This window comes from Oncorhynchus keta, chromosome 12 (genome assembly GCF_023373465.1).
Source record: "Oncorhynchus keta strain PuntledgeMale-10-30-2019 chromosome 12, Oket_V2, whole genome shotgun sequence".
NCBI classification, from domain to species: Eukaryota; Metazoa; Chordata; class Actinopteri; order Salmoniformes; family Salmonidae; genus Oncorhynchus; species Oncorhynchus keta.
In genome coordinates this window covers 30573233-30597500 of record NC_068432.1, presented here as the reverse complement: position 1 = coordinate 30597500, position 24268 = coordinate 30573233, and the positions used below count along the sequence as shown (strand labels likewise).

The 24268-nt window shown below is 43.7% G+C and overlaps 2 protein-coding genes across 2 annotated transcripts; one reads left to right on the top strand and one right to left on the bottom strand.

Moving 5' to 3' along the window:
• The first annotated feature begins 1474 nt into the window (after window positions 1–1474).
• Window positions 1475–5790, top strand: LOC118391699 (potassium channel subfamily K member 13-like). Its single transcript, XM_052457998.1, has 2 exons — window positions 1475–1886; window positions 2702–5790. The coding sequence occupies exons 1-2, from the start codon at window positions 1505–1507 to the stop codon at window positions 3715–3717; spliced, it is 1398 nt and encodes a 465-aa protein (XP_052313958.1). The 5' UTR covers window positions 1475–1504; the 3' UTR covers window positions 3718–5790.
• A 3461-nt stretch (window positions 5791–9251) lies between these two features.
• Window positions 9252–21643, bottom strand: LOC118391294 (protein phosphatase 1A-like). Its single transcript, XM_035782543.2, has 6 exons — window positions 20396–21643; window positions 19367–19938; window positions 11068–11185; window positions 10793–10907; window positions 10595–10658; window positions 9252–10479 (listed from the first exon to the last, which is right to left on the bottom strand). The coding sequence occupies exons 1-6, from the start codon at window positions 20790–20792 to the stop codon at window positions 10450–10452; spliced, it is 1296 nt and encodes a 431-aa protein (XP_035638436.1). The 5' UTR covers window positions 20793–21643; the 3' UTR covers window positions 9252–10449.
• Between the last annotated feature and the right edge of the window lie 2625 nt (window positions 21644–24268).

The following is a 24268-nucleotide window of genomic DNA, read 5'->3' as shown; positions in this document are numbered from 1 at the left end:
ACATTTCCATCACAAGGTGTAAAGGCCGGTGTCTCTCATTCATGCACAGCCTCTTTCTTCTGCACCTGGATACTCAGTACTTCAGTGTCGTAGCATGAACCAATGCCCCTCTAGTACCCCTCAGCCCTCATCCAAGATTAAAGGCAGACGGACAAACACAAAAGAGCAGTCAGGAACAACAAATCCATCCCTCCCACACAAACTACAACAGAGAGGAGGCACACCTTGTACCTGAGACACTTGGTACTAAACCAAAGGAGAGAGGAGAACATATCTGGTTGTCTGAAAATTAGACTCAGTTAATCACTTGGTAAAGCCTGATAAGAGTATAATCAATGAGCTCTGAACCACCTCAGAAGACCTCTGAAGGTCTGATGTATTTGAATTCCACATTTGCAGTCAGATGTTGCATAGATAAATACCATGCACATAAGAAGTTGCTGTGTTTTAATCAGTTTACAGCTCAAATCCAGTGTTTTAATCAGTTTAGATACAGTATTTGCATATCAATAATATATTGAAGACCATCTGTTACTGTCTGCCCAGTGAGAGAGAATATTAGATTGAATGTTGATTACAGGAGGACATGAATAGAAAAGCTTCTAAAATCAAGAAATGTTTACACCAATCAAGGTTTGCTTGCAAACATGGGTTCTATTTGCTCTCTCTCTCTCTCTCTCTCTCGCTCGCTCGCTCGCTCCCGCTCTCTCTCGCTCTCATCTCACTACACATACATGGTCACTGATCATCAGATCCTTGGAAAAGCACGCTCAGTGCAGGTACCTTAAACCGCAGATCAAGTCTCACCATGGCCATGTGCAAAAACTGTTTGAATAAAGTGTGAAATTATTGGATTAATCAAGATCTCAAAAATCAGGTATGTTTTGTCTCTCTTTATTATTCAGATAATATGTGATGTGAATTATCGAAAAGCTTTATGAGCAATTCGTGTAAAAAAAGAAAAATATGAGAGGTGTAGGTTTTGATGATACTCTGATATTCAGGAAAAGTAAATAGCTCTAGTGATTCATGATAGTTTTACTTTACAAGACAGATGTCAATAAATTAATATACACATTTTGAGAAAAGATCGAAAAAGGGATTTCTACTTGTTGATTGAAAACAATTCCAATACCAAGTTAATTACCCAGTAGTACCTGTATCTTGTTCACAGACCAGTTCAGGATTTCATAGTCATAAACTGTGACCATACAGTCAGGAGTCCTCTTCTATCAGTGGGCACATCATCAGATTCAGAACTCATAGAGGTGAATGACCACTCAGGACATTATAACACATTGAGAGCGCTCTGGATGGATCAACCATCAACATCCCCTGGCATCGGGGGGCAGCTGTGTGTGTAGGTTCTCTGTGTGGGTACCCACTTTTTTGTTAGCATATTAGGGTATGTTAAGCTTGTATTTTTGTGTTTAGGCTGTAGTTTGGTGTGTGTGATGTGTGTGTAGTGAGCGATGTAAATAAGGCAGGCTCAGACAGGCAGTGTATGTTAGTGCGGTGTTGTATCTGTGCTGGGCTAGCTGCACTCATGGCTCGTAAACGGAGTGGAGGCTGCTGCCCCCGGCCGCCCCTCAATGAGGACAATGCCCGCTTCTGCCTGCTGGCAGGGCTTATCCTGCTCTACCTGCTGTGTGGGGCGGCTGTGTTCTCCGCCCTGGAGCGCCCCTCTGAGCTCCGTGCCCACCACCTCTGGGACCAGCAGCTGGCCAACTTCACCCTGAGTCACCAGGTAAGCCTGGGAGCCTTGCACGCGCTGCTGCGACAGTATGAAGAGGCCAATGGGGCTGGGATCAGAGTGGACGCTCTTAGGCCCCGCTGGGACTTCTCTGGAGCCTTCTACTTTGTCGGCACGGTTGTGTCCACCATCGGTGAGTTGGACAGCTGCTCTGTGTGAGGGTCAGAGTCAGGGTATTTAAGATGCAAAGAGTTTTGCTGTCATGTAGATGCAAACTGAACACAACTGTTTCAACAGATACACAGTATAATGTAGAATATTTATTTGAGTAGATGAAGGGGATGAATAGAGAGAGGAGAGGAAGCTGGGACGGGATTAGATTGATGATCGGCGAGACTCCGAGGCATTATTTGTCAAATTAGTTCAATTTCAATGTGCATCTGGGCGTCTCTCTTGGGGCGGCAGCGTAGCCTAGTGGTTAGAGCGTTGGACTAGTAATCGGAAGGTTGCGAGTTCAAACCCCCGAGCTGACAAGGTACAAATCTGTCGTTCTGCCCCTGAACAGGCAGTTAACCCACTGTTCCCAGGCTGTCATTGAAAATAAGAATGTGTTCTTAACAGACTTGCCTGGTTAAATAAAGGTAAAATGAAAAAAATGAAATGAAAAATGTGAGGTCAATTTACATTTCTGGGACTTTAGTGTTTTGTTATGCGATCACTACTAATGACTGAACATTGTTAATGTTTCCATCTCATCCCTTCTTTCTCTCAGCTTCTGTTTTCATGACTCATTCAGTCTCTCTTATTTTGAGTTTGTCAACATAAAGTGTCCAGTACTGTAAAATGATGATCCCTTACTCTAATATAAATTGCATTCATGGTATGAAATAGCCACTCCACATCTTTTATCATCTTGACATCTAGTGCTAAGTAAGAACAAATGTAAAGGCACTTATTTGACAAACAATTGGCACATTGACCCTTCTCTTTTGTACTCTTTCCCACCAGGCTTTGGTATGAACACCCCAGCTACCATCCCTGGTAAAATATTCCTGATCTTCTACGGCCTCATCGGCTGTGCCGCCACCATCCTCTTCTTCAACCTCTTCCTGGAGAGGATCATCACCATGCTAGCCTACATCATGCGCTGGTGCCACGAGCGGAGGATGAGGCGCTCAGGGGTGGGCCCTGTGTCTGGGGTCGGGGAGCCCCGCAGTGAGGAGGACAGTCTGGAGGGTTGGAAGCCCTCTGTCTACTACGTGATGCTGATCCTGGGAGTGGCGTCTGTGCTGATCGCCTGCAGTGCCTCCTTTCTGTACTGCTCCATGGAGGACTGGAGCTACATGGACTCCCTTTACTTCTGCTTTGTGGCCTTCAGCACTATCGGCTTCGGGGACCTGGTGAGTAGCCAGAGGAAGCGTTATGAGGCCCAGGATGCCTATCGCCTGGGCAACTGTCTCTTCATCCTCATGGGAGTGTGCTGCATCTACTCCCTGTTCAACGTTATCTCCATCATCATCAAACAGACTCTCAACTGGATCCTGACCCGGCTGGCTTGCCCAGGCCGGCGCTGTCCCTGCTCTTGCCCTAAGAGGGGCCTCTGCCGGCGGCTCTGCTGCCCCTGCCTCCCTAACAAACACGCCGGCTTGAGGCCTCCACCCGCACGGCTCCGCCAGCAGCGGCTCAAACGCAACGCTGTGCAGCCCACCCCATCACACCCCCCTGTGAGGCGACACCGCTACACAGACGCCTCGGTGGAGACAGTGTGTAACAGCGAGACAGATGCTGGGATGGGGGTGGACGGGGTCGCTGGAGGCCGGCGTCTCTCTGGGGAGATGATCTCGGTGAATGACTTCACAGCGTCCAATAAGGTGTCTCTGGCGCTGCTGCAGAAGCAGCTGTGTGAGACAGCCCACCAGGGCCCCCGTCAGAGCCACGTTCCTCGTCACAATGGCTTCTCTGGAGGGGTGGGCGCATTTGCCATCATGAACAACCGCCTGCAGGAGACCAGTGTGGACAGGTAATGACACCTGGCCCCAGTCATACTAACTCACAGAAATAAAGCACTGTTTTCTGAGGGTTATTGTAATATTACCGAATGGTAGACTGGATGCTGGATCCTCTTCTGTTATTCCTAGAAAACTAGTGACGTTTCATCCTCAGAATTAGCATTGTTTGTAGATCACAGTACAGTAGTGAAACATAACAGTTGGATACTACAGCTGGACATACATATTTGCCAAATGTAAATATATTCACATAAAACTCATTCGTTTTCAATGTAACTCATGTTGAGGGTAGCTAGGTTATAGTTCTAGACATGATGATAGCCCAAAGCAGACCTCTATTCCATCTGACAGCTTTTCAGAATGCCAGACATTCATGATGATCACTGACAATGGTCCCTCTAAACTGCGCACTGGTGCACAGCTCCCCTCAGACTGCCGCACAGATTGAACTTTTCTCAACTTTCTAGAGTTTTCCCCTTCTGTTAACACTATCAACGTTTCGCTCTGCTGTGGGAATTGTGCTCAAATTAACGCAATATTAGCCACTTTCAATGTAACATTTCGAAACAAAATGAACTATGCAAAGCTAACTGTGCAAGAGATGTTATTGTAGGCAGCACGCATTGGAGTAGGATTCTGTTGCATTGACATGCATGACAGAGGCCCATACTCTCCGCAGGCCATTGTGCCATAACCAATCAGAGCTGCAGTAGACATATTGGCTGCATGAGGGTTGTGGGTAGATGCACTTGTTTTGAGATCAAAGCGAGAGCTGTGTAGCCACCTGCGCACATTTGTTCATATTCTTTGCTAGTTTGTGAGTTATTAGCCGAGTTATAGTGAATTCCTAGTCAATCATTTGGGAGTGGTTGCTTCCAAAATGTGTGCATTTCTAGCCATCTTTGAAAATCAAGTCAGGTGAAGAGCTTAAAGGGGCATTGTTATATTTTGAGACGGTCTTGAATAAGCTAAATCGATAGGAAGAGGGTAGCTTAATTTGTCTGATTCTCTGTAATAATGGTATGGGAATAACAATTTATTTTATTTTGTAAAGTGGTTTCTTGCATCAAACAACACAACTGTTCAGTCACCTTGTCTGAAGAACAAGTGGATAAACAGGTTAATGTCAAGCCCTGCATGTTTTTTTCAAAAATCTTATGGAATGTAGGCCTACATTAAACAACCATGTTATGGGATGCATATTTCTCCATTGTTTTCGATGGTAGGCCACTCTGGTAGGCCTACATTATGAACAAATAGCCACAGTAGCCTACTTGGCCACTGTTAAAACTGTAACTTAAAGAAGTAAATGCATGCCAGAAGTTGCACAGAATTCTCACAAAGTTCAAGTTTGCGCTCAGCAGACCTGAAATTTGCTCAGTGGCGAAAAAAATTGAGGAACATTGATCACTGATCTCCTATTAATACACTGCTTGAATGTTCCTGTTTGGTTCAGTGGTGAGATGCAATGGACAGATGCCTTTCATTTAAACAGCGTCTGTCTGGAGATGGGTTTGAAATGCTCAAGTGATTGGCTCAAATACAATGCTGAATGCAATCAGGCTTTGTGTGGAGTATGGAGACGTGGCGGGCCTCTTGAGAAGACCCACTGATTTATGAGAGCTTTGCAGATGTGTCCTGAGCTCCACCACAACACAATGGATTTGTATGGGGTGGTATCCGGGATCAGTTAACATAGATATGTATCCATATTATGTATATGCATCCTCGGTCACCTAATGTCTAGGCCTCTGGTAGAGAACCTGTTGAATATGTATCACAGTTGAATTGTGTTGCATTAATTAGATAGAAAGCCCTCAGACACACAGTATGAGAGCTGTAAAAGGGAAAACAAAACCTATTCATCTTCATCAAATATAATCTAGCCCTGGGAAAGGTATTTATGTCAATAAACGGGATGAAAGTGTGACATCCACAATAATCTGGAGCGAGTTACGTTTTGCCAATATTCTGTGCTCATTTTCACAGTGCCTAACTGGTTCGGGCCCCCTCATACCTATGCAAATATTTCCCTCAAGCATGACCATGTTCATCCATAGTTATCTCTTTACCATTTTCCTGTACCATACCACATTATCATTACCAGTGGTGTAAAGTACTTCATTAAGTTGTCTTTGGGGGGGGGATCTGTACATTACTATTCATATTTTTTACAACTTTCACTTTTACTCCACTTTATTCCTAAAGAAAATATGTAGTTTTTACTCCCATACATTTTCACTGACACAAAAAAGTACTCATTACATTTTTTATGCTCAGGATGGACAGGATTATGGTGCAATACACGCACCTATCAATATAACGCATTGCCATCCCTACTGCCTCTGATAAGTGGGACTCACTATACACAAATACATTGTTTGTAAATTATGTTGGAGTGTTGGAGTGTTGCATTGTGCCCGTGTCTCTCCGTATACAAAAAAAGAAAATCATGCCGTCTGGTTTGCTTAATACTTTTACTTTTTACTTTGACAATAGAGTACTTTTTCTACCACTGTACTTAAGTACATTTAAAACCAGATACTATTAGACTTTTACTCAAGTAGCATTTACTGGGTGACTTTTACTTTTACTTTAGTCATTTTCTATTAAGTTATCTTTACTTTGACAATTTAGTACTTTTTCCACCACTGTTCATTACCAGTGTCAACCAGTCATTCAGGGCAGGTAGGGCAGAGCCTGTTTGAGCCTGTTTGAGCCCCACTTATTTAGCTAAAAAAATATATATTTATATATGTGAATATTTTTTGGTTGGGTGTTTTGCATGTTATTTTGCCATTCATTCTTGTCACATATCAGTTTGCAAACAATGTAAAAATAAAGCCACAAACAAACAAGGTTTCTTTCTTGCTTTCTTGAGTAAGGCAGCTCCAAAAAGAAGGTGTTTCAGCCAAGCTCAGTGCTTTCTGTGGTGGATGGGCAATCAGTGGAAAATACATAGTGTAGGCGATGGTAATCTTCTCTAGCTGCGCCATGATTGACTTAGTGTTCTGTCACTCATTGGGACACTACGTCATCGCAGGATCTACAGGGAGAGCTAGGCAGTTCAAGCCCCCTTGGGTGCTGCCATAGATTTAAATTAGAAGTGGCCATCGAAGAAAGCTCAAGGTCATTGGCCACAGTTAAATTCCGTCAAATCACGTTATATTTCCTGTAGCTTCGATTGGACTGATCATAACATCATACTTTCAAAATCTTAGCTATCAAGCTAGACAAGCAGTCATCATCATGAATCACGTCAACAATCTACTGGCAAATCCTTTTCAATCCTTGTCATATGAAGAGAAATTATAGATAAAACGTATCAGTGCTCATCGGCCATTGGACATAAACGTTACATAACAGATCAGAAATCGCAAATTCAACAATGAGTGGTTTGGAAGGAATCAGTGGCTTACTTGGGGCTCCCGAGTGGTGCAGCTGTCTAAGGCACTGCATCTCAGTGCTAGAGGCATCACTACCAGATTCCATTCAAATATTTGTTTTCAGCAAAAAGTTCAGTAGTAGACCAATGTAATTCCAGCTGATATTTCGAGTATTGTTTTGTTTGTGCAATGCGCTGTCTGTGCAGCTGTGCTGTAAAGGGTCAATGTGCAGCAGGTGGGACGGAATCAGGCGCAGGACACAGAGGATGAGTAATAAGGCACTTTTACTCTAGAAGACAGCAAAATAAATTCCACGCAGGGAAAACAATCCAGCTCACAAAATTGTATCGACTGCTAAACACAGAACAAACACGCACAAAACCATGTGGGAACCAGAGGGTTAAATAGGGAATAAATAATAATGGAATGGAAACCAGGTGTGTACAATAAAGATATAACAAATGGACAATGAAACGTAGATCGGTGGAGGCTAGAAAACCGGTGACATCGACCACCGAAGGTTGTATATTGTATTCTAATGATTGTATTGTCCTTCCTTTTTGACTATAGGCCAAATGTACATTGTCCTTCCTTTCTTTCTGTGTGGTGACTTAAAGAAGAGCAAAGTTAAGGCCTCAACATCTCGCTGAATTTATCTGAACTAACATCTATCTGAATTTCTGTCATGTCCATTTTGAAAGTGCTGAACGAATAGGTCTACATTGTCGCAGCTCTTTTGCTTGCAATTGCTTATACTTAGAGCTAAGTGTTAATGATATAATAATAAACTTTATGAATTTACTGAAAATAAATGTAATAATGTTTGTGTATGGTTCAAAAGTGAAAACTAAACATTCCTTTTTATTGAAGGAGAATGCCCTTACAAATTAAAACTGCAGTAAAAGTGCAGCAACTGCAGTCGGCTGTGTAATTGTAGAAAAAAGTTGGCTAAAGTAATTGTAGAATAACTGTAGTGTATTGCAGTTGAACTGCAGTTATACTGCACTCTAACTGAAGTTGTACTGCAATTATACTGCACTATTACTGCAATCTTTTTCATAAGGGTTATCGACTTGCACAAATCTACAAGGAGTGAGTAGTAACCACATTTGTTTAAGCAAGTCAGCCATATCAGCTATGGTTTTTAAAAAAGCAGTAAATGAGGCTGAATGAACTGTTTCTCTGACAGACAAGTCTCCGATAATAGCCAGGTGTAGCGGTGGTAAGGATTCACTCCATGGTGCTGAAAGAAAAGCTATGCTGTTGGGACAGATTACCAGTGGGGCAAAAAAGTATTTAGTCAGCCAACAATGGTGCAAGTTCTCCCACTTAAAAAGATGAGAGAGGCCTGTAATTTTCATCATCAGTACACTTCAACTATGACAGTCAAAATGAGAAAAAAAATCCAGAAAATCAAATTGTAGGATTTTTAACAAATTTATTTGCAAATTATGGTGGAATATAAGTATTTGGTCAAAAACAAAAGTTTATCTCAATACTTTGTTATATACCCTTTGTTGGCAATGACAGAGGTCAAACGTTTTCTGTAAGTCTTCACAAGGTTTTCACACTGTTGCTGGTATTTTGGCCCATTCCTCCATGCAGATCTCCTCTAGAGCAGTGATGTTTTGGGGCTGTTGCTGGGCAACACAGACTTTCAACTCCCTCCAAAAGATTTTCAAAAGCCCGGGCGGTGTGTTTGGGATCTATGGGGTTGAGATCTGGAGACTGGCTACCGTTCTTGTGGCCACTCCAGGACCTTGAAATGTTTCTTATTCAGTCTTCCCAACCAAGCCACTCCTTCAGCTCTTTGTCTTGGCCATAGTGGACTTTGGAGTGTGTGTGTTTGGGATCATTGTCATGCTGAAAGACCCAGCCACGTTTCATCTTTCAATGCCCTTGCTGATGGTAGGCTTTGTTACTTTGGTCCCAGCTCTCTTTTTGCAGGTCATTCACTCATTCATTAGTGTTGTGTAAGTGGCTTTGCTAGCAGGCAACTAAAAATGTTGAGTTTGGCTCACCAAGATTTACATGCTAAAATCGCCACTGTTCATTACACATTTTTTCAAAGAGAAATGTGCTGAACACTTTTATTTATTATTATTTATTATTACTTTTACTCCTAGTGGACATGAATGAAATGGAGTCTCTTCGTTGTCTGTGATTTACCGTACGCCAGTAATAATTTATTGCACAAAAACATTTAATGGTCTTGCATATCAGTTAATCACATTAACTATAAAATATTTTTCATAATAAATACGTAGCTTGAGTATCCGCATGATGGAGATGTAACTGGATGTTGTGGTGCTCTCTGGTAAATCCTAAACAAGTTCTTAGTCACATAATCTTTATTCTGTCTGAAAACAGTCAGAACATGTAATGTCTAAACAGTATGTAACTAAAGCACATACTCATTTAAATCACATTTGATAATATATTAACAAATTCATGGATCTACTGACCATTCTTGGGTTTGTCTTGGTCATATGTCATATCACTGTAACATTCTAAAACTAATGTCATCAAGGTAAGTAATGCAGCACAGTACGGGTCATGCAAATCATACCAAACACAGGACTGAGAGAGAGAGGTTTGATGACTCTTAAAACTAAACATCAACCTGAAATCTGTAAATAAATGTTTTTAGAATTTGACATTGTTATAGATATTATTGGATGAATATACAGTGGGGAGAACAAGTATTTGATACACTGCCGATTTTGCAGGTTTTCCAACTTACAAAGCATGTAGAGGTCTGTAATTTTTATCATAGGTACACTTCAACTGTGAGAGACGGAATCCCTGCTGCAGTGTGTGCAAACCTGGTCAAGAACTACAGGAAACGTATGATCTCTGTAATTGCAAACAAATGTTTCTGTGCCTGATGTATCAAATACTTGTGTCATGCAATAAAATGCAAATTAATTACTTAAAAATAATTTTCTGGATTTTTGTCTTAGATTCCGCCTCTCACAGTTGAAGTGTACCTATGATAACAATTACAGACCTCTACATGCTTTGTAAGTGGGAAAAGCTGCAAAATCGGCAGTGTATCAAACACTTGTTCTCCCCACTGTATATCAGATGGTTTGTCAACTACTGAATCATATTGCTGAGCCAGAATCTCTGTGTTTCAAAGCGCCAGGTCCTATAAAATAAAATGTTCGCCATATTGTATAAATATAAAATCTATAGTTTCAGCTTTCACAAATTGCATTGTACTTGTTACATCAGGATTTTACTTGGCGTGAGGGATGAGAGACAAAATTCCATTTGTGATTTGTTGAATTGCCACATAATGAAAACAGTTTTTTTTGGCATTGATTGTCTTCCAGAGACGTTTCCCAAGCGACAGAACCTAGACGAGCTTCTCAGAACCACCAAGCCCCTGGAGAAAAATGTAGACTGCAGTGAGGTGATTGTGCATACATTCTGACAAAGTCTGAGATGATATAGTTTTGGTATAGTAACTGAGACAGTTTGATATAAATACAAACCCTTACATTAGGTGTAGTAGGATTGTGTGCCTCTTTCTTTTCGTAATAGGCGGAGATGATACAGTTCCTTCTGCAACACACAGGAAACAGGTTTAAGGACAAGCAGTTTCTCTACTCAGATGATCCTTACTGCACTTTGTTATTTAGTACCTCTTGTACTGTAATGAACTTTTAGCACTATGCAATGCATTCAGATGAATTTACTTGCTCTGCAGACCGCCTCCAGGTGGTAAGCCTGGGACATCAGTGTTTGCCAGAACAGTGAGGACAGAGAACAGGTCAGGCTCCTTCCCCTGAGTACTCAGTTCCTCATAAATCTCTATCAAAGGAAGAGGGCAGTAGTTACAAAAAAAACAATGATTAAAATGCCCTCTCTCAGGGGCAATTAACTATAGCAGTGTAAATCCTGTTGTAAACTCATGGATAAACTGAAGTGGAGGAATATAAGTATGCACACAACGACCGCCACATCACTGCACCTGCCACTTTGGACTCCAGCAGGTCTTCCAGCTCTGCCTCCTGGTGTATTGCTTCTGCTGAGAGCTGGGGGGCACCAGGGAAGCAGACCAAGATGATACTGATATTGTCCAGACTGCCCTGCAGAGGAGAACAAGCCAACCAAGATTAGTAGCTACAGTATGACCTCATGTTAGGAGATGACCTCATGTTAGGGTACAGTACAGATCTGACATGAGTACGTCTTACATTTGTAGACAGGGTTGACTGTTATTAGTGAATCTTAGTGATGTATGCTGACCTCTGAACAGAGTGTGCGATAGGATAATCTTTCCAACCATTATGATAATGGTGAAAATCACCTGCGCTGTAGATGTTCTTGTTGGTCAAGTGCCAAATCAGGTGAGTGCCAAACAAGGCTTACTAGAAGGCTACTAGCAGGATTACAACAGATGCCTGCTCTGAGGGCAGGTGCTAAGTAGTGACCTTTGACCTCCAATTACGACCACTTCTCTTCTGTATTCATCTGATCCTTACGAAATAAAGCCCCTTTTGTCGAAGAGGTCACCCATTCTCAACTGATAGTAGGTGTGTTAGAATAGATCGTTAGCCACAGGTAGCTGTTTTCAGTGACTGATGTTAGCCGTTGGTGACTATGTTGGCTTTAGATTATGTGTGTCTGTCTGTAAGATGTGAGCAAGCAGCATTGGCTTCCCTGATGTGACCTGAGTGGGCCAATATAAGTCTAATGTACCAATGCTGTAGGCAACCTTAGCCTTTGTTTAACACTGGCCGTCCACACAGCAAAGCTAAAGCACTGTGTCTCCTTTCAGGAACATGAATAGCCTACTTCCTCCTTCATGCAGAACTGAACTGATTCTCGAAATGATTACTAAGGTGAAGTGTGGTGAAGTGTGTGAGAGGGTTAGAAACTGTGACATTGTCAGGTTGTTGGGTAGCACCTCTAAACTAGAACACTGTTATACAACCACAAGCCAGCCCAGCTCAGCTCACTTAGCTTGTGTACACACAGAGTATGTGTTTAATGGGTGTGTGCTGGTGTGTATGTGTTTGTAAAGGTCTTGTGGCACCACACATTCAATTCCAAGTAGTCTGTCTAAACCTGCTGGTATATCCTCAATAATCTTATTTCTTATCGCCATTTTTGACGCCATTTCCGGTCACAACTTGCAGACTCGTTTAAGTGTTGCTGTGCGTTTTGTTGCCAACCTTACTTTGCTACCTGACAACTTTACGGTTTTTACTTTTTAATAAGCGTTTATATTTTTGTTTTTTCCCTCAATTCGTCAGGACCTCCAACAGCCGAAGCTAAGTAGTAACATTAACATGATGCTTTATCTGGACATGGTTCGTCAGGACCTCCAACAGCCGAAGCTAAGTAGTAACATTAACATGATGCTTTATCTGGACATGGTTCGTCAGGACTTCCAACAGCCGAAGCTAAGTAGTAACATTAACATGATGCTTTATCTGGACGTGGTTCGTCAGGACCTCCAACAGCCGAAGCTAAGTAGTAACATTAACATGATGCTTTATCTGGACGTGGTTCGTCAGGACCTCCAACGGCCGAAGCTAAGTAGTGACATTAACATGATGCTTTATCTGGACTTGGTTCGTCAGGACCTCCAACAGCCGAAGCTAAGTAGTGACATTAACATGATGCTTTATCTGGACTTGGTTCGTCAGGACCTCCAACAGCCGAAGCTAAGTAGTAACATTAACATGATGCTTTATCTGGACGTGGTTCGTCAGGACCTCCAACAGCCGAAGCTAAGTAGTAACATTAACATGATGGTTTATCTGGACTTGGTTCGTCAGGACCTCCAACAGCTGAAGCAAAGTAGTAACATTAACATGATGGTTTATCTGACAGAAACTTTCAACCGGTTTTTAAGCAACGAGTCGGAGCCAGATGCCGAGCCTTCTCTGGTCTCTACTCCTCCCGTTACGGGGTCTGAGACGCCAAAGCTTCCCACCATTAGCTCTGACAAATTGAAAACTCTAGTCATTGGCGACTCCATTACCCGCAGTATTAGAATTAAAACGAATCATCCAGCGATCATACAGTTTACCAGGGGCAGGGCTACTGACGTTAAGGCTAATCTGAAGATGGTGCTGGCTAAAGCTACAGTGCCTTGTGAAAGTATTCGACCCCCTTGAACTTTGCGACCTTTTGCCACATTTCAGGCTTCAAACATAAAGATATAAAACTGTATTTTTTTGTGAAGAATCAACAACAAGTGGGACACAATCATGAAGTGGAACAACATTTATTGGATATTTCAAACTTTTTTAACAAATCAAAAACTGAAGAATTGGGCGTGCAAAATTATTCAGCCCCTTTACTTTCAGTGCAGCAAACTCTCTCCAGAGGTTCAGTGAGGATCTCTGAATGATCCAATGTTGACCTAAATGACTAATGATGATAAATACAATCCACCTGTGTGTAATCAAGTCTCCGTATAAATGCACCTGCACTGTGATAGTCTCAGAGGTCCGTTAAAAGCGCAGAGAGCATCATGAAGAACAAGGAACACACCAGGCAGGTCCGAGATACTGTTGTGAAGAAGTTTAAAGCCGGATTTGGATACAAAAAGATTTCCCAAGCTTTAAACATCCCAAGGAGCACTGTGCAAGCGATAATATTGAAATGGAAGGAGTATCAGACCACTGCAAATCTACCAAGACCTGGCAGTAACTCTAAACTTTCAGCTCATACAAGGAGAAGACTGATCAGAGAAGCAGCCAAGAGGCCCATGATCACTCTGGATGAACTGCAGAGATCTACAGCTGAGGTGGGACACTCTGTCCATAGGACAACAATCAGTCGTATATTGCATAAATCTGGCCTTTATGGAATAGTGGCAAGAAGAAAGCCATTTCTTAAAGATATCCATAAAAAGTGTTGTTTAAAGTTTGCCACAAGCCACCTGGGAGACACACCAAACATGTGGAAGAAGGTGCTCTGGTCAGATGAAACCAAAATTGAACTTTTTGGCAACAATGCAAAACGTTATGTTTGGCGTAAAAGCAATCATCACCCTGAACACCCTTTCCCCACTGTCAAACATGGTGGTGGCAGCATCATGGTTTGGGCCTGCTTTTCTTCAGCAGGGACAGGGAAGATGGTTAAAATTGATGGAAAGATGGATGGAGCCAAATACAGGACCATTCTGGAAGAAAACCTGATGGAGTCTGCAAAAGACCTGAGACTGGGACGGAGATTTGTCTTCCAACAAGACAATGATCCAAAACATAAAGCAAAATCTACAATGGAATGGTTCAAAAATAAACATATCCAGGTGTTCGAATGGCCAAGTCAAAGTCCAGACCTGAATCCGATCGAGAATCTGTGGAAAGAACTGAAAACTGCTGTTCACAAATGCTCTCCATCCAACCTCACTGAGCTCGAGCTGTTTTGCAAGGAGGAATGGGAAAAAATGTCAGTCTCTCGATGTGCAAAACTGATAGAGACATACCCCAAGCAACTTACAGCTGTAATCGCAGCAAAAGGTGGCGCTACAAAGTATTAACTTAAGGGGGCTGAATAATTTTGCACTCCCAATTTTCAGTTTTTGATTTGTTCAAAAAGTTTGAAATATCCAATAAATGTCGTTCCACTTCATGATTGTGTCCCACTTGTTGTTTATTCTTCACAAAAAAATACAGTTTTATATCTTTATGTTTGAAGCCTGAAATGTGGCAAAAGGTCGCAAAGTTCAAGGGGGCCGGATACTTTTGCAAGGCACTGTAAAACTGGCGAGTGTAGAGAGTATAGAGATATTGTTATCCACGTCGGCACCAACGATGTTAGGATGAAACAGTCAGAGATCACCAAGCGCAACATAGCTTCAGTGTGTAAATCAGCTAGAAAGATGTGTCGGCATCGAGTAATTGTCTCTGGCCCCCTCCCAGTTAGGGGGAGTGATGAGCTCTACAGCAGTCTCACAACTCAATCGCTGGTTGAAAACTGTTTTCTGCCCCTCCCAAAAGATAGAATTTGTAGATAATTGGCCCTCTTTCTGGGACTCACCCACAAACAGGACCAAGCCTGACCTGCTGAGGAGTGACGGACTCCATACTAGCTGGAGGGGTGCTCTCATCTTATCTACAAACATAGACAGGGCTCTAACTCCTCTAGCTCCACAATGAAATAGGGTGCAGGTCAGGCAGCAGGCTGTTAGCCAGCCTGCCAGCATAGTGGAGTCTGCCACTAGCACAGTCAGTGTAGTCAGCTCAGCTATCCCCATTGAGACCGTGTCTGTGCCTCGACCTAGGTTGGGCAAAACTAAACATGGCGGTGTTCGCCTTAGCAATCTCACTAGGATAAAGACCTCCTCCATTCCTGTCATTATTGAAAGAGATCATGATACCTCATATCTCAAAATAGGGCTACTTAATGTTAGATCCCTTACTTCAAAGGCAATTATAGTCAATGAACTAATCACTGATCATAATCTTGATGTGATTGGCCTGACTGAAACATGGCTTAAGCCTGATGAATTTACTGTGTTAAATGAGGCCTCACCTCCTGGCAACACTAGTGACCAAATCTCCCGTGCATCCCGCAAAGGCGGAGGTGTTGCTAACATTTACGATAGCAAATTTCAATTTACAAAAAAAACAAAAATATTTTCGTCTTTTGAGCTTCTAGTCATGAAATCTATGCAGCCTACTCAATCACTTTTTATAGCTACTGTTTACAGGCCTCTTGGGCCATATACAGCGTTCCTCATTGAGTTCCCTGAATTCCTATCGGACCTTGTAGTCATAGCAGATAATATTCTAATCTTTGGTGACTTTAATATTCACATGGAAAAGTCCACAGAACCACTCCAAAAGGCTTTCGGAGCCATCATCGACTCAGTGGGTTTTGTTCAACATATCTCTGGACCTGTCACAGTCATACTCTGGACCTAGTTTTGTCCCATGGAATAAATGTTGTGGAACTTAATGTTTTTCCTCATAATCCTGGACTATCGGACCATTACGTTTGCAATTGCAACAAATAATCTGCTCAGACCCCAACCAAGGAACATCAAAAGTCGTGCTATAAATTCACAGACAACACAAAGATTCCTTGATGTCCTTCCAGGAAATTGGAACGGAAATGACGCCACACCAAACTGGAAGTCTTCCAACTAGCTTGGAAAGACAGTACCGTGCAGTATCAAAGAGCCCTTACTGCTGCTCGATCATCCTATTTTTCCAACTTAATTGAGGAAAATAAGAACAATCCGAAATTCCTTTTTGATACTGTCGCAAAGCTAACTAAAAAGCAGCATTCCCCAAGAGAGGATGGCTTTCACTTCAGCAGTAATAAATTCATGAACTTCTTTGAGGAAAAGATCATGATTATTAGAAAGCAAATTACGGACTCCTCTTTAAATCTGCGTATTCCTTCAAAGCTCAGTTGTCCTGAGTCTGCACAACTCTGCCAGGACCTAGGATCAAGAGAGACACTCAAGTGTTTTAGTACTATATCTCTTGACACAATGATGAAAATAATCATGGCCTCTAAACCTTCAAGCTGCATACTGGACCCTATTCAAACTAAACTACTGAAAGAGCTGCTTCCTGTGCTTAGCCATCCTATGTTGAACATAATAAACGGCTCTCTATCCACTGGATGTGTCCCAAACTCACTAAAAGTGGCAGTAATAAAGCCTCTCTTGAAAAAGCCTAACCTTGACCCAGAAAATATAAAAAACTATCGGCCTATATCAAATCTTCCATTCCTCTCAAAGATTTTAGAAAAGGCTGTTGCACAGCAACTCACTGCCTTCCTGAAGACAAACAATGTATACAAAATGCTTCAATCTGGTTTTAGACCCCATCATAGCACTGAGACTGCACTTGTGAAGGTGGTAAATTACCTTTTAATGGCATCAGACCGAGGCTCTGCATCTGTCCTCGTGCTCCTAGACCTTAGTGCTGCTTTTGATACCATCGATCACCACATTCTTTTGGAGAGATTGGAAACCCAAATTGGTCTACACGGACAAGTTCTGGCCTGGTTTAGATCTTATCTGTTGGAAAGATATCAGTTTGTCTTTGTGAATGGTTTGTCCTCTGACAAATCAACTGTAAATGTCGGTGTTCCTCAAGGTTCCGTTTTAGGACCACTATTGTTTTCACTATATATTTTACCTCTTGGGGATGTCATTCGAAAACATAATGTTAACTTTCACTGCTATGCGGATGACACACAGCTGTACATTTTAATGAAACATGGTGAAGCCCCAAAATTGCCCTCGCTAGAAGCATGTGTTTCAGACATAAGGAAGTGGATGGCTGCAAACTTTCTACTTTTAAACTCGGAAAAACAGAGTTCTAGGTCCCAAGAAACAAAGAGATCTTCTGTTGAATCTGACAATCAATCTTAATGGTTGTACAGTCGTCTCAAATAAAACTGTGAAGGACCTTGGCGTTACTCTGGACCCTGATCTCTCTTTTGAAGAACATATCAAGACTGTTTCAAGGACAGCTTTTTTCCATCTACGTAACATTGCAAAAATCAGAAACTTTCTGTCCAAAAATGATGCAGAAAAATTAATCCATGCTTTTGTCACTTCTAGGTTAGACTACTGCAATGCTCTACTTTCCGGCTACCCGGATAAAGCACTAAATAAACTTCAGTTAGTGCTAAATACGGCTGCTAGAATCCTGACTAGAACCAAAAAATTTGATCATATTACTCCAGTGCTAGCCTCCCTACACTGGCTTCCTGTCAAGGCAAGGGCTGATTTCAAGGTTTTACTGCTAACCTACAAAGCATTACATGGGCTTGCCCCTACCTATCTCTCTAATTTGGTCCTGCCGTACATACCTACACGTACGTGCGCTACGTTCACAAGACACAGGCCTCCTAATTGTCCCTAGAATTTCTAAGCAAACAGCTGGAAGCAGGGCTTTCTCCTATAGAGCTCCATTTTTATGGAATGGTCTGCCTACCCATGTGAGAGACGCTAACTCGGTCTCAACCTTTAAGTCTTTACTCATCTCTTCAGTGGGTCATATGATTGAGTGTAGTTTGGCCCAGGAGTGTGAAGGTGAACGGAAAGGCTCTGGAGCAACGAACCGCCCTTGCTGTCTCTGCCTGGCCGTTTCCCCTCTTTCCACTGGGATTCTCTGCCTCTAACCCTATTACAGGGGCTGAGTCACTGGCTTACTAGGGCTCTTTCATACCGTCCCTAGGAGGGGTGCGTCACTTGAGTGGGTTGAGTCACTGATGTGATCTTCCTGTCTGGGTTGGCAGCCCCCTCCTTGGGTTGTGCCGTGGCGGAGATCTTTGTGGGCTATACTCGGCCTTGTCTCAGGATGGTAAGTTGGTGGTTGAAGATATCCCTCTAGTGGTGTGGGGGCTGTGCTTTGGCAAAGTGGGTGGGGTTATATCCTTCCTGTTTGGCCCTGTCCGGGGGTGTCATCGGATGGGGCCACAGTGTCTCCTGACCCCTCCTGTCTCAGCCTCCAGTATTTATGCTACAGTAGTTTATGTGTCGGGGGGCTAGGGTCAGTTTGTTATATCTGGAGTACTTCTCCTGTCCTATCCGGTGTCCTGTGTGAATTTAAGTATGCTCTCTCTAATTCTCTCTTTCTCTCTTTCTTTCTTTCGCTCTCTCGGAGGACCTGAGCCCTAGGACCATGCCTCAGGACTACCTGACATGATGACTCCTTGCTGTCCCTAGTCCACCTGGCCATGCTGCTGCTGCAGTTTCTACTGTTCTGCCTGTGATTATTATTATTTGACCATGCTGGTCATTTATGAACATTTGAACATCTTGGCCATGTTCTGTTATAATCTCCACCCGGCACAGCCAGAAGAGGACTGGCCACCCCACATGGCCTCGTTCCTCTCTAGGTTTCTTCTTAGGTTTTGGCCTTTCTAGGGAGTTTTTCCTAGCCACCGTGCTTCTACACCTGCATTGCCTGCTGTTTGGGGTTTTAGGCTGGGTTTCTGTACATCACTTTGAAATATCAGCTGATGTACGAAGGGCTATATAAATACATTTGATTTGATTTTATGATTATTTTACAGGATTAAGATTATGAAATAGAAAATAAAGCCTCTACTAAAATAATGTAATCACAGATTGTTTAACTAACAACATGTCCGTGTGGCTCATGTTTAACCAGATCAGAGAATGTTGCCCTGTCTACATTAAGGAAAGTGCATCCACATTTTGACAGCGAATTGATACACTTATGCTCCAACATGTACATGTAAGGATTATTTATAAAGTTCACTGATGTGGTCCACATGCACGGATCTACAGGTGATCTATGACCATGTGTACTGACCTTGTAGAGGCAGAGGTCAATGACCTGGGAACAGACATCTCTGAGGTCAGTGCAGACGCGCAGCCGACTCTGGATGAAGGCACATAGCTCCTCGTTGGAGACCGTGTCCCACACCCCATCACAGGCCAGCACCAGAAACTCATCCCCGGGCGACCGCTCCACCACACACACCTCTGGCTCCGGAGACACCATCTGTTGGGTGGGCGGCCGGTTCACTGTCCCCTTGTAGCTGAAGTCCCCCAGGGCTCGGGACACCGCCAAGGAGCCGTTGATGCGCTGCAGGGACACGGAACCGCCGGCGCTCTCGATGCGCTCCCTCTCCAGAGGGCTGTAGGGCTTGTGGTCCTCAGTGGAGAAGCACACCTGCCCTGCCTGGCACAGCATGGCACGCGAGTCTCCACAGTTGGCGAAGTAGATGTATCTTGGTGAGATGAGTGTGGAGGTCACGGTGGTGCCACCCCGCTCCCAGCCCTCACGGCGGGCTGCAGTCAGCAGGTGTTTGTCTGTGTGTAGGAAGCCATCTATGAAGCTCCCTCTCACCCGATTAGGGTGGTCGTCTGGCCCGATCCCTCCTACAAGACACAGACGGTACAGTAAGTACACCCATGCAGTAAGCATAAATAGGCAGTAAGTACACAAGCAGTAAGTACACACAGGAAGTTAGTTCACAGTGCACACAGGCAGTATAATTTTAAATGGTGTTATTCATTTATATACATAATTTATATAACCACATAAACACTGGCAAGATAAAATGGCAGTCACCAGTAATATTATTCTAAAATGTAGTGATCTTTTATAGTTATTACCAGGTACAAACCTCTCTCTAACACACTATTCAATGCATATTTGAGGAGTCACATGCTTTACTCCTAAAGAGTATAATGCTGCATATAAATATCTGCTCTCGAATGAGCCATCATTGTTTCAAGATCTGTTCATGCATCTATTTTGAAGCAAGCATCTTTTTAAACTAAGAGATAAAACTGTCTGGTAAGTAACATGATAAGTCTGTCAAAAAAATTTCACCTGTAGCTAGGACCTGATCCAGCAGGTGTTGTGAAACGTACTGTGCCACTTTGTTTCCCGCGTGCCCGTCAAACACAGCAAAGAAGCTCCAGTCTGTCAGCCCTGCGCCCAGCTGAGGCACACAGTTGTGGTAGTCCTCCATGCTTGCTCTCCAGCCCTGCATGCTGCACAGAGCGTAGGTCAGGCCCCAGCAGGAACAACCCTCCTCAGTCAACTTGTCCAGGATGGGACGGTCCAGGTAGGGGCTGGGGATCACCTCCTCTCTTTCCCCGTCTGTGTGCCCTGCCCCTCCATGCCCCCCTCCTTTGAAGAAGGAGCTGACCCTCTTCTCTGTCTCCTTCACCAGCTGCCGGACAAATGCAGGCATCTCCATGCTCCCCTTCCGTGCAGTCCTCATGGCTACAGCAGCTGACAGTGTGGACTGGGCGTCTTCTCTCCCTCCTGTTGACTAGGCCTGTGCCCTGCTGTGTGCTGCCTGTATAGGCCCGTTGCTCCAGGCCTCTCAGAGTATGGGTGCCCAGGTTGATGCTGTTGGTCTGGCTGACGTATTTTCTCTGTGTTGATGCTTCTAGCTGCTCACCCCCCTCTCTCTCTTCTCTCTTCCTGTTTTCTCTGGAAATCTCACTGATCTGCACTCTCTCCCATTTTTATACCTTCTCTGTCTTTGTTAGCGCTGCCTCTACTCTGTAGTCTTTTGATTTCACCTTCTCTATCTTTTTTTCATAGCTCTTCCCTTTCTCCATATTTTCGATAGCCTTGTTATTTTCACTGCCTCCTCTGTGATTGCTTGGCTATTTATGTTCACCAATCCCAGAGCAGCATAGCTCATCCATGTCATGCATGCACTGTCATTCTCCCTCTCTCCCTGCCTGTCTTCCTATCTGTGCCTATGTTTTTCATTCCTCCCCTTCCAGCTCTCTGCTAATCTCAACCTTTAATGAGTCTGGATTATCAAGGTTCTACGCCTGCAGATTAGAGGAGTGTCAGCCTTTTATAATAGCAGCACAGACAGCATGTGAGAGGGTGGAACTGGGAGAGAGAGAGGGAGGGACTGGGAGTAAGGAAGTGAAGGAGGCAGGGAAAGAGAGAGACAGGAAGAGAGAGCGAAAGAAGGCTAATTTACATTATGCATTGATGCTCCCTTTGAAACCCATTATGAGCCATGCGGTGGTTCATTTTTTGTGTTTTACTTTGCCTTAAGCTGAATCTGTGAATGACGCACTTAGCTCTGGCCTTGGCCAGTATTCATTTAGAACTTGCCTGACACTATTCATACCCATTATTCATATGCAAATAAATACGGAACCCTGGTGTAGACTAGATTTGATTGATTCAAATCAAATCAAATGTTTTATCACATGCGCCGAATACAACAGGTGTAGTAGACCTTACAGTGAAATACTAACTTACAAGCCCTTAACCAACAATGCAGTTTTAAGAAAATACCTCAAATAAGTCAGCTATAAGAATAATAAATTATTAAAGAGTAGCAGTAAATAATAGCGGGGCTATATACAGGGAGTACCGGTACTCGGCATCGAGGTACATATAGGTAGAGTTATTAAAGTGACAATGCACTTATAATAATAACAGAGAGGAGCAGCAGCGATCAAGAGGGGGTGCAAATAGTCTGGGTAGCCATTTGATTAGCTGAGGAGGAGTCTTATGGCTTTGGGGTAGAAGCTGTTTAAAAGCCTTGTGGACCTAGACTTGGCGCTCCGGTACCGCTTGCCATGCGGTAGCAGAGAAAACAGCCTATGGTGGCTGGATTCTCTGGATTCTTTGATAGTTTTTAAGGCCTTCCTCTGACACTGCCTGGTATAGAGGTCCTGGATGGCAGGAAGCTTGGCCCCGGTGACGTACTGGGCTGTACGCACTAGTCTCTTTAGTGCCTTGCGGTCGGAGGCCGAACAGTGATGCAACCACAGCTGCTCTCGGTGGTGCAGCTGTAAAAGCTTTTGAGGGTCCGAGGACCCATGCCAAACCTTTTCAGTCTCCTGAGGGGGAATAGGTTTTTTCGTGCCCTCTTCATGACTGTCTTGGTGTGCTTGGACCATGTTAGTTTGTTGGTGATGTGGACGCCAAGGAACTTGAAGCTCTCAACCTGCTCTACTGCAGCCCCCCGTCGACTAGAATGGGGGAGTGCTCGGGGCTCCTTTTCCTGTAGTCCACAATCATCTCCTTTGTCTTGATCACTGTTACGTTCCCCAGTTTCTGTGTTATAGCTTGTGTATTTGAGTGTGTGTTTCAGGAGACGGCTTCCTAAATTCTCCCCAAGCAGCTGATTGGTCGACTCCATGGCTAATTGGAGAGCTGACCCCGCCCCTTCGTCAAGACGCAGCTGTCGCCAATTAACCATTACTTCTGAAGCTATATAAAAGCCAGTGTTCTGTTCAGAAGAGAGATCATTGCAGAGAGATTGATTGTGATATAGATCATTGCTGAGAGAGGAGGTTGAGGGCTGAGGGGGTATAGCATGTTGGTCGTTGGTATGTACTATGTTAGTTGTTGGTAGCAGCTTTGTTATGTTCTGTGTTTGTTGCTTTGTTAGAGCTTCTTTAATGGCCTGAGTTTTTTTCTCAGTTTTGTTGTGAAGTGGATTGTTTAATATTCAGTTTAATTTGTTCCCAGGGGGGAAATGGGGAAGGCACCAAGGGAGTGCTTAGGCAAGAGGCCCACGGGCATACATATACCCGTAGTATATTCATTGTCTAGGCACACTAGGTAAGACCTGGGCGGACCACCCCCTGTATTTTGGTTAGTGCACCAGGTGGTGCTAAATTAGGTAAGTAGTGGTTAGGCAGGTAAGATGATGACTTAAATGTAATGAGGGGGCTTTGATATTTACTTTCTTTGCTTTGGTTCTGTCCAGCCCATATTACCGTGTGAAGGAATAAATTCTTCGTAAGTGGTAAATTCTGCCTTGTCATCCTTACTCGCACCTACAGTCCATACCTCTTTTGCTTCACGTTGAGTTGTAGCAGGGTAGTGCGTTCCCTTAGAGGCGTGCGTAACAATCATGTTGAGGGAGAGGTTGTTGTCCTTGCACCACGTGGTCAGGTCTCTGACCTCCCTATAGGCTGCCTCATCATTGTCGGTGATCAGGCCTACCAGTTGTCATCGGCAAACTTAATGATGGTGTTGGAGTCGTGCCTGGCTGTGCAGTCATGGGTGAACAGCGAGTACAGGAGGGAACTGAGTATGCACCCACATGTTGAGGATCAGCGTGGCGGATGTGTTACCAACCCTTACCACCTGGGGGCGGCCCATCAGGAAGTCCAGGATCAAGTTGCAGAGGGAGGTGTTTAGTCCCAGGGTCTTTAGCTTAGTGATTAGCTTTAAGGGCACTATGGTATGGAACGCTGAGCTGTAGTCAATGAATAGCATTCTCACACCGGTGTTCCTTTTGTCCCGGTGGGAAAGGGAAGTGTGGAATGCAATGGAGATTGCATCATCTGTGGATCTGTTGGTGCAGTATGAAAATTGAAGTGGGTCTAGAGTTTCTGGGATAATGGTGTTGATGTGAGCCATGACCAGCATTTCATGGCTACAGATGTGAGTGCTACGGGTCAGTAGTCATTTAGGCAGGTTACCTTAGTGTTCTTGGGCACAGGGACTGTGGTGGTCTACTTGAAACATGTTGGCGTTACACTCGGCCAGGGAGAGGTTGAAAATGTCAGTGAAGAAACTTTCCAGTTGGTCAGCGCATGTTCGGAGTACACGTCCTGGTAATCCATCTGGCCCTGCAGCCTTGTGAATTATATTCTGTTTAAATTTCTTACTCACATCGGCTCCAGAGAGCGTGAGCACACAGTCGTCCGGAACAGCTCATGCTCTCATGCATGTTTCAGTGTTATTTGCCTCGAAGTGAGC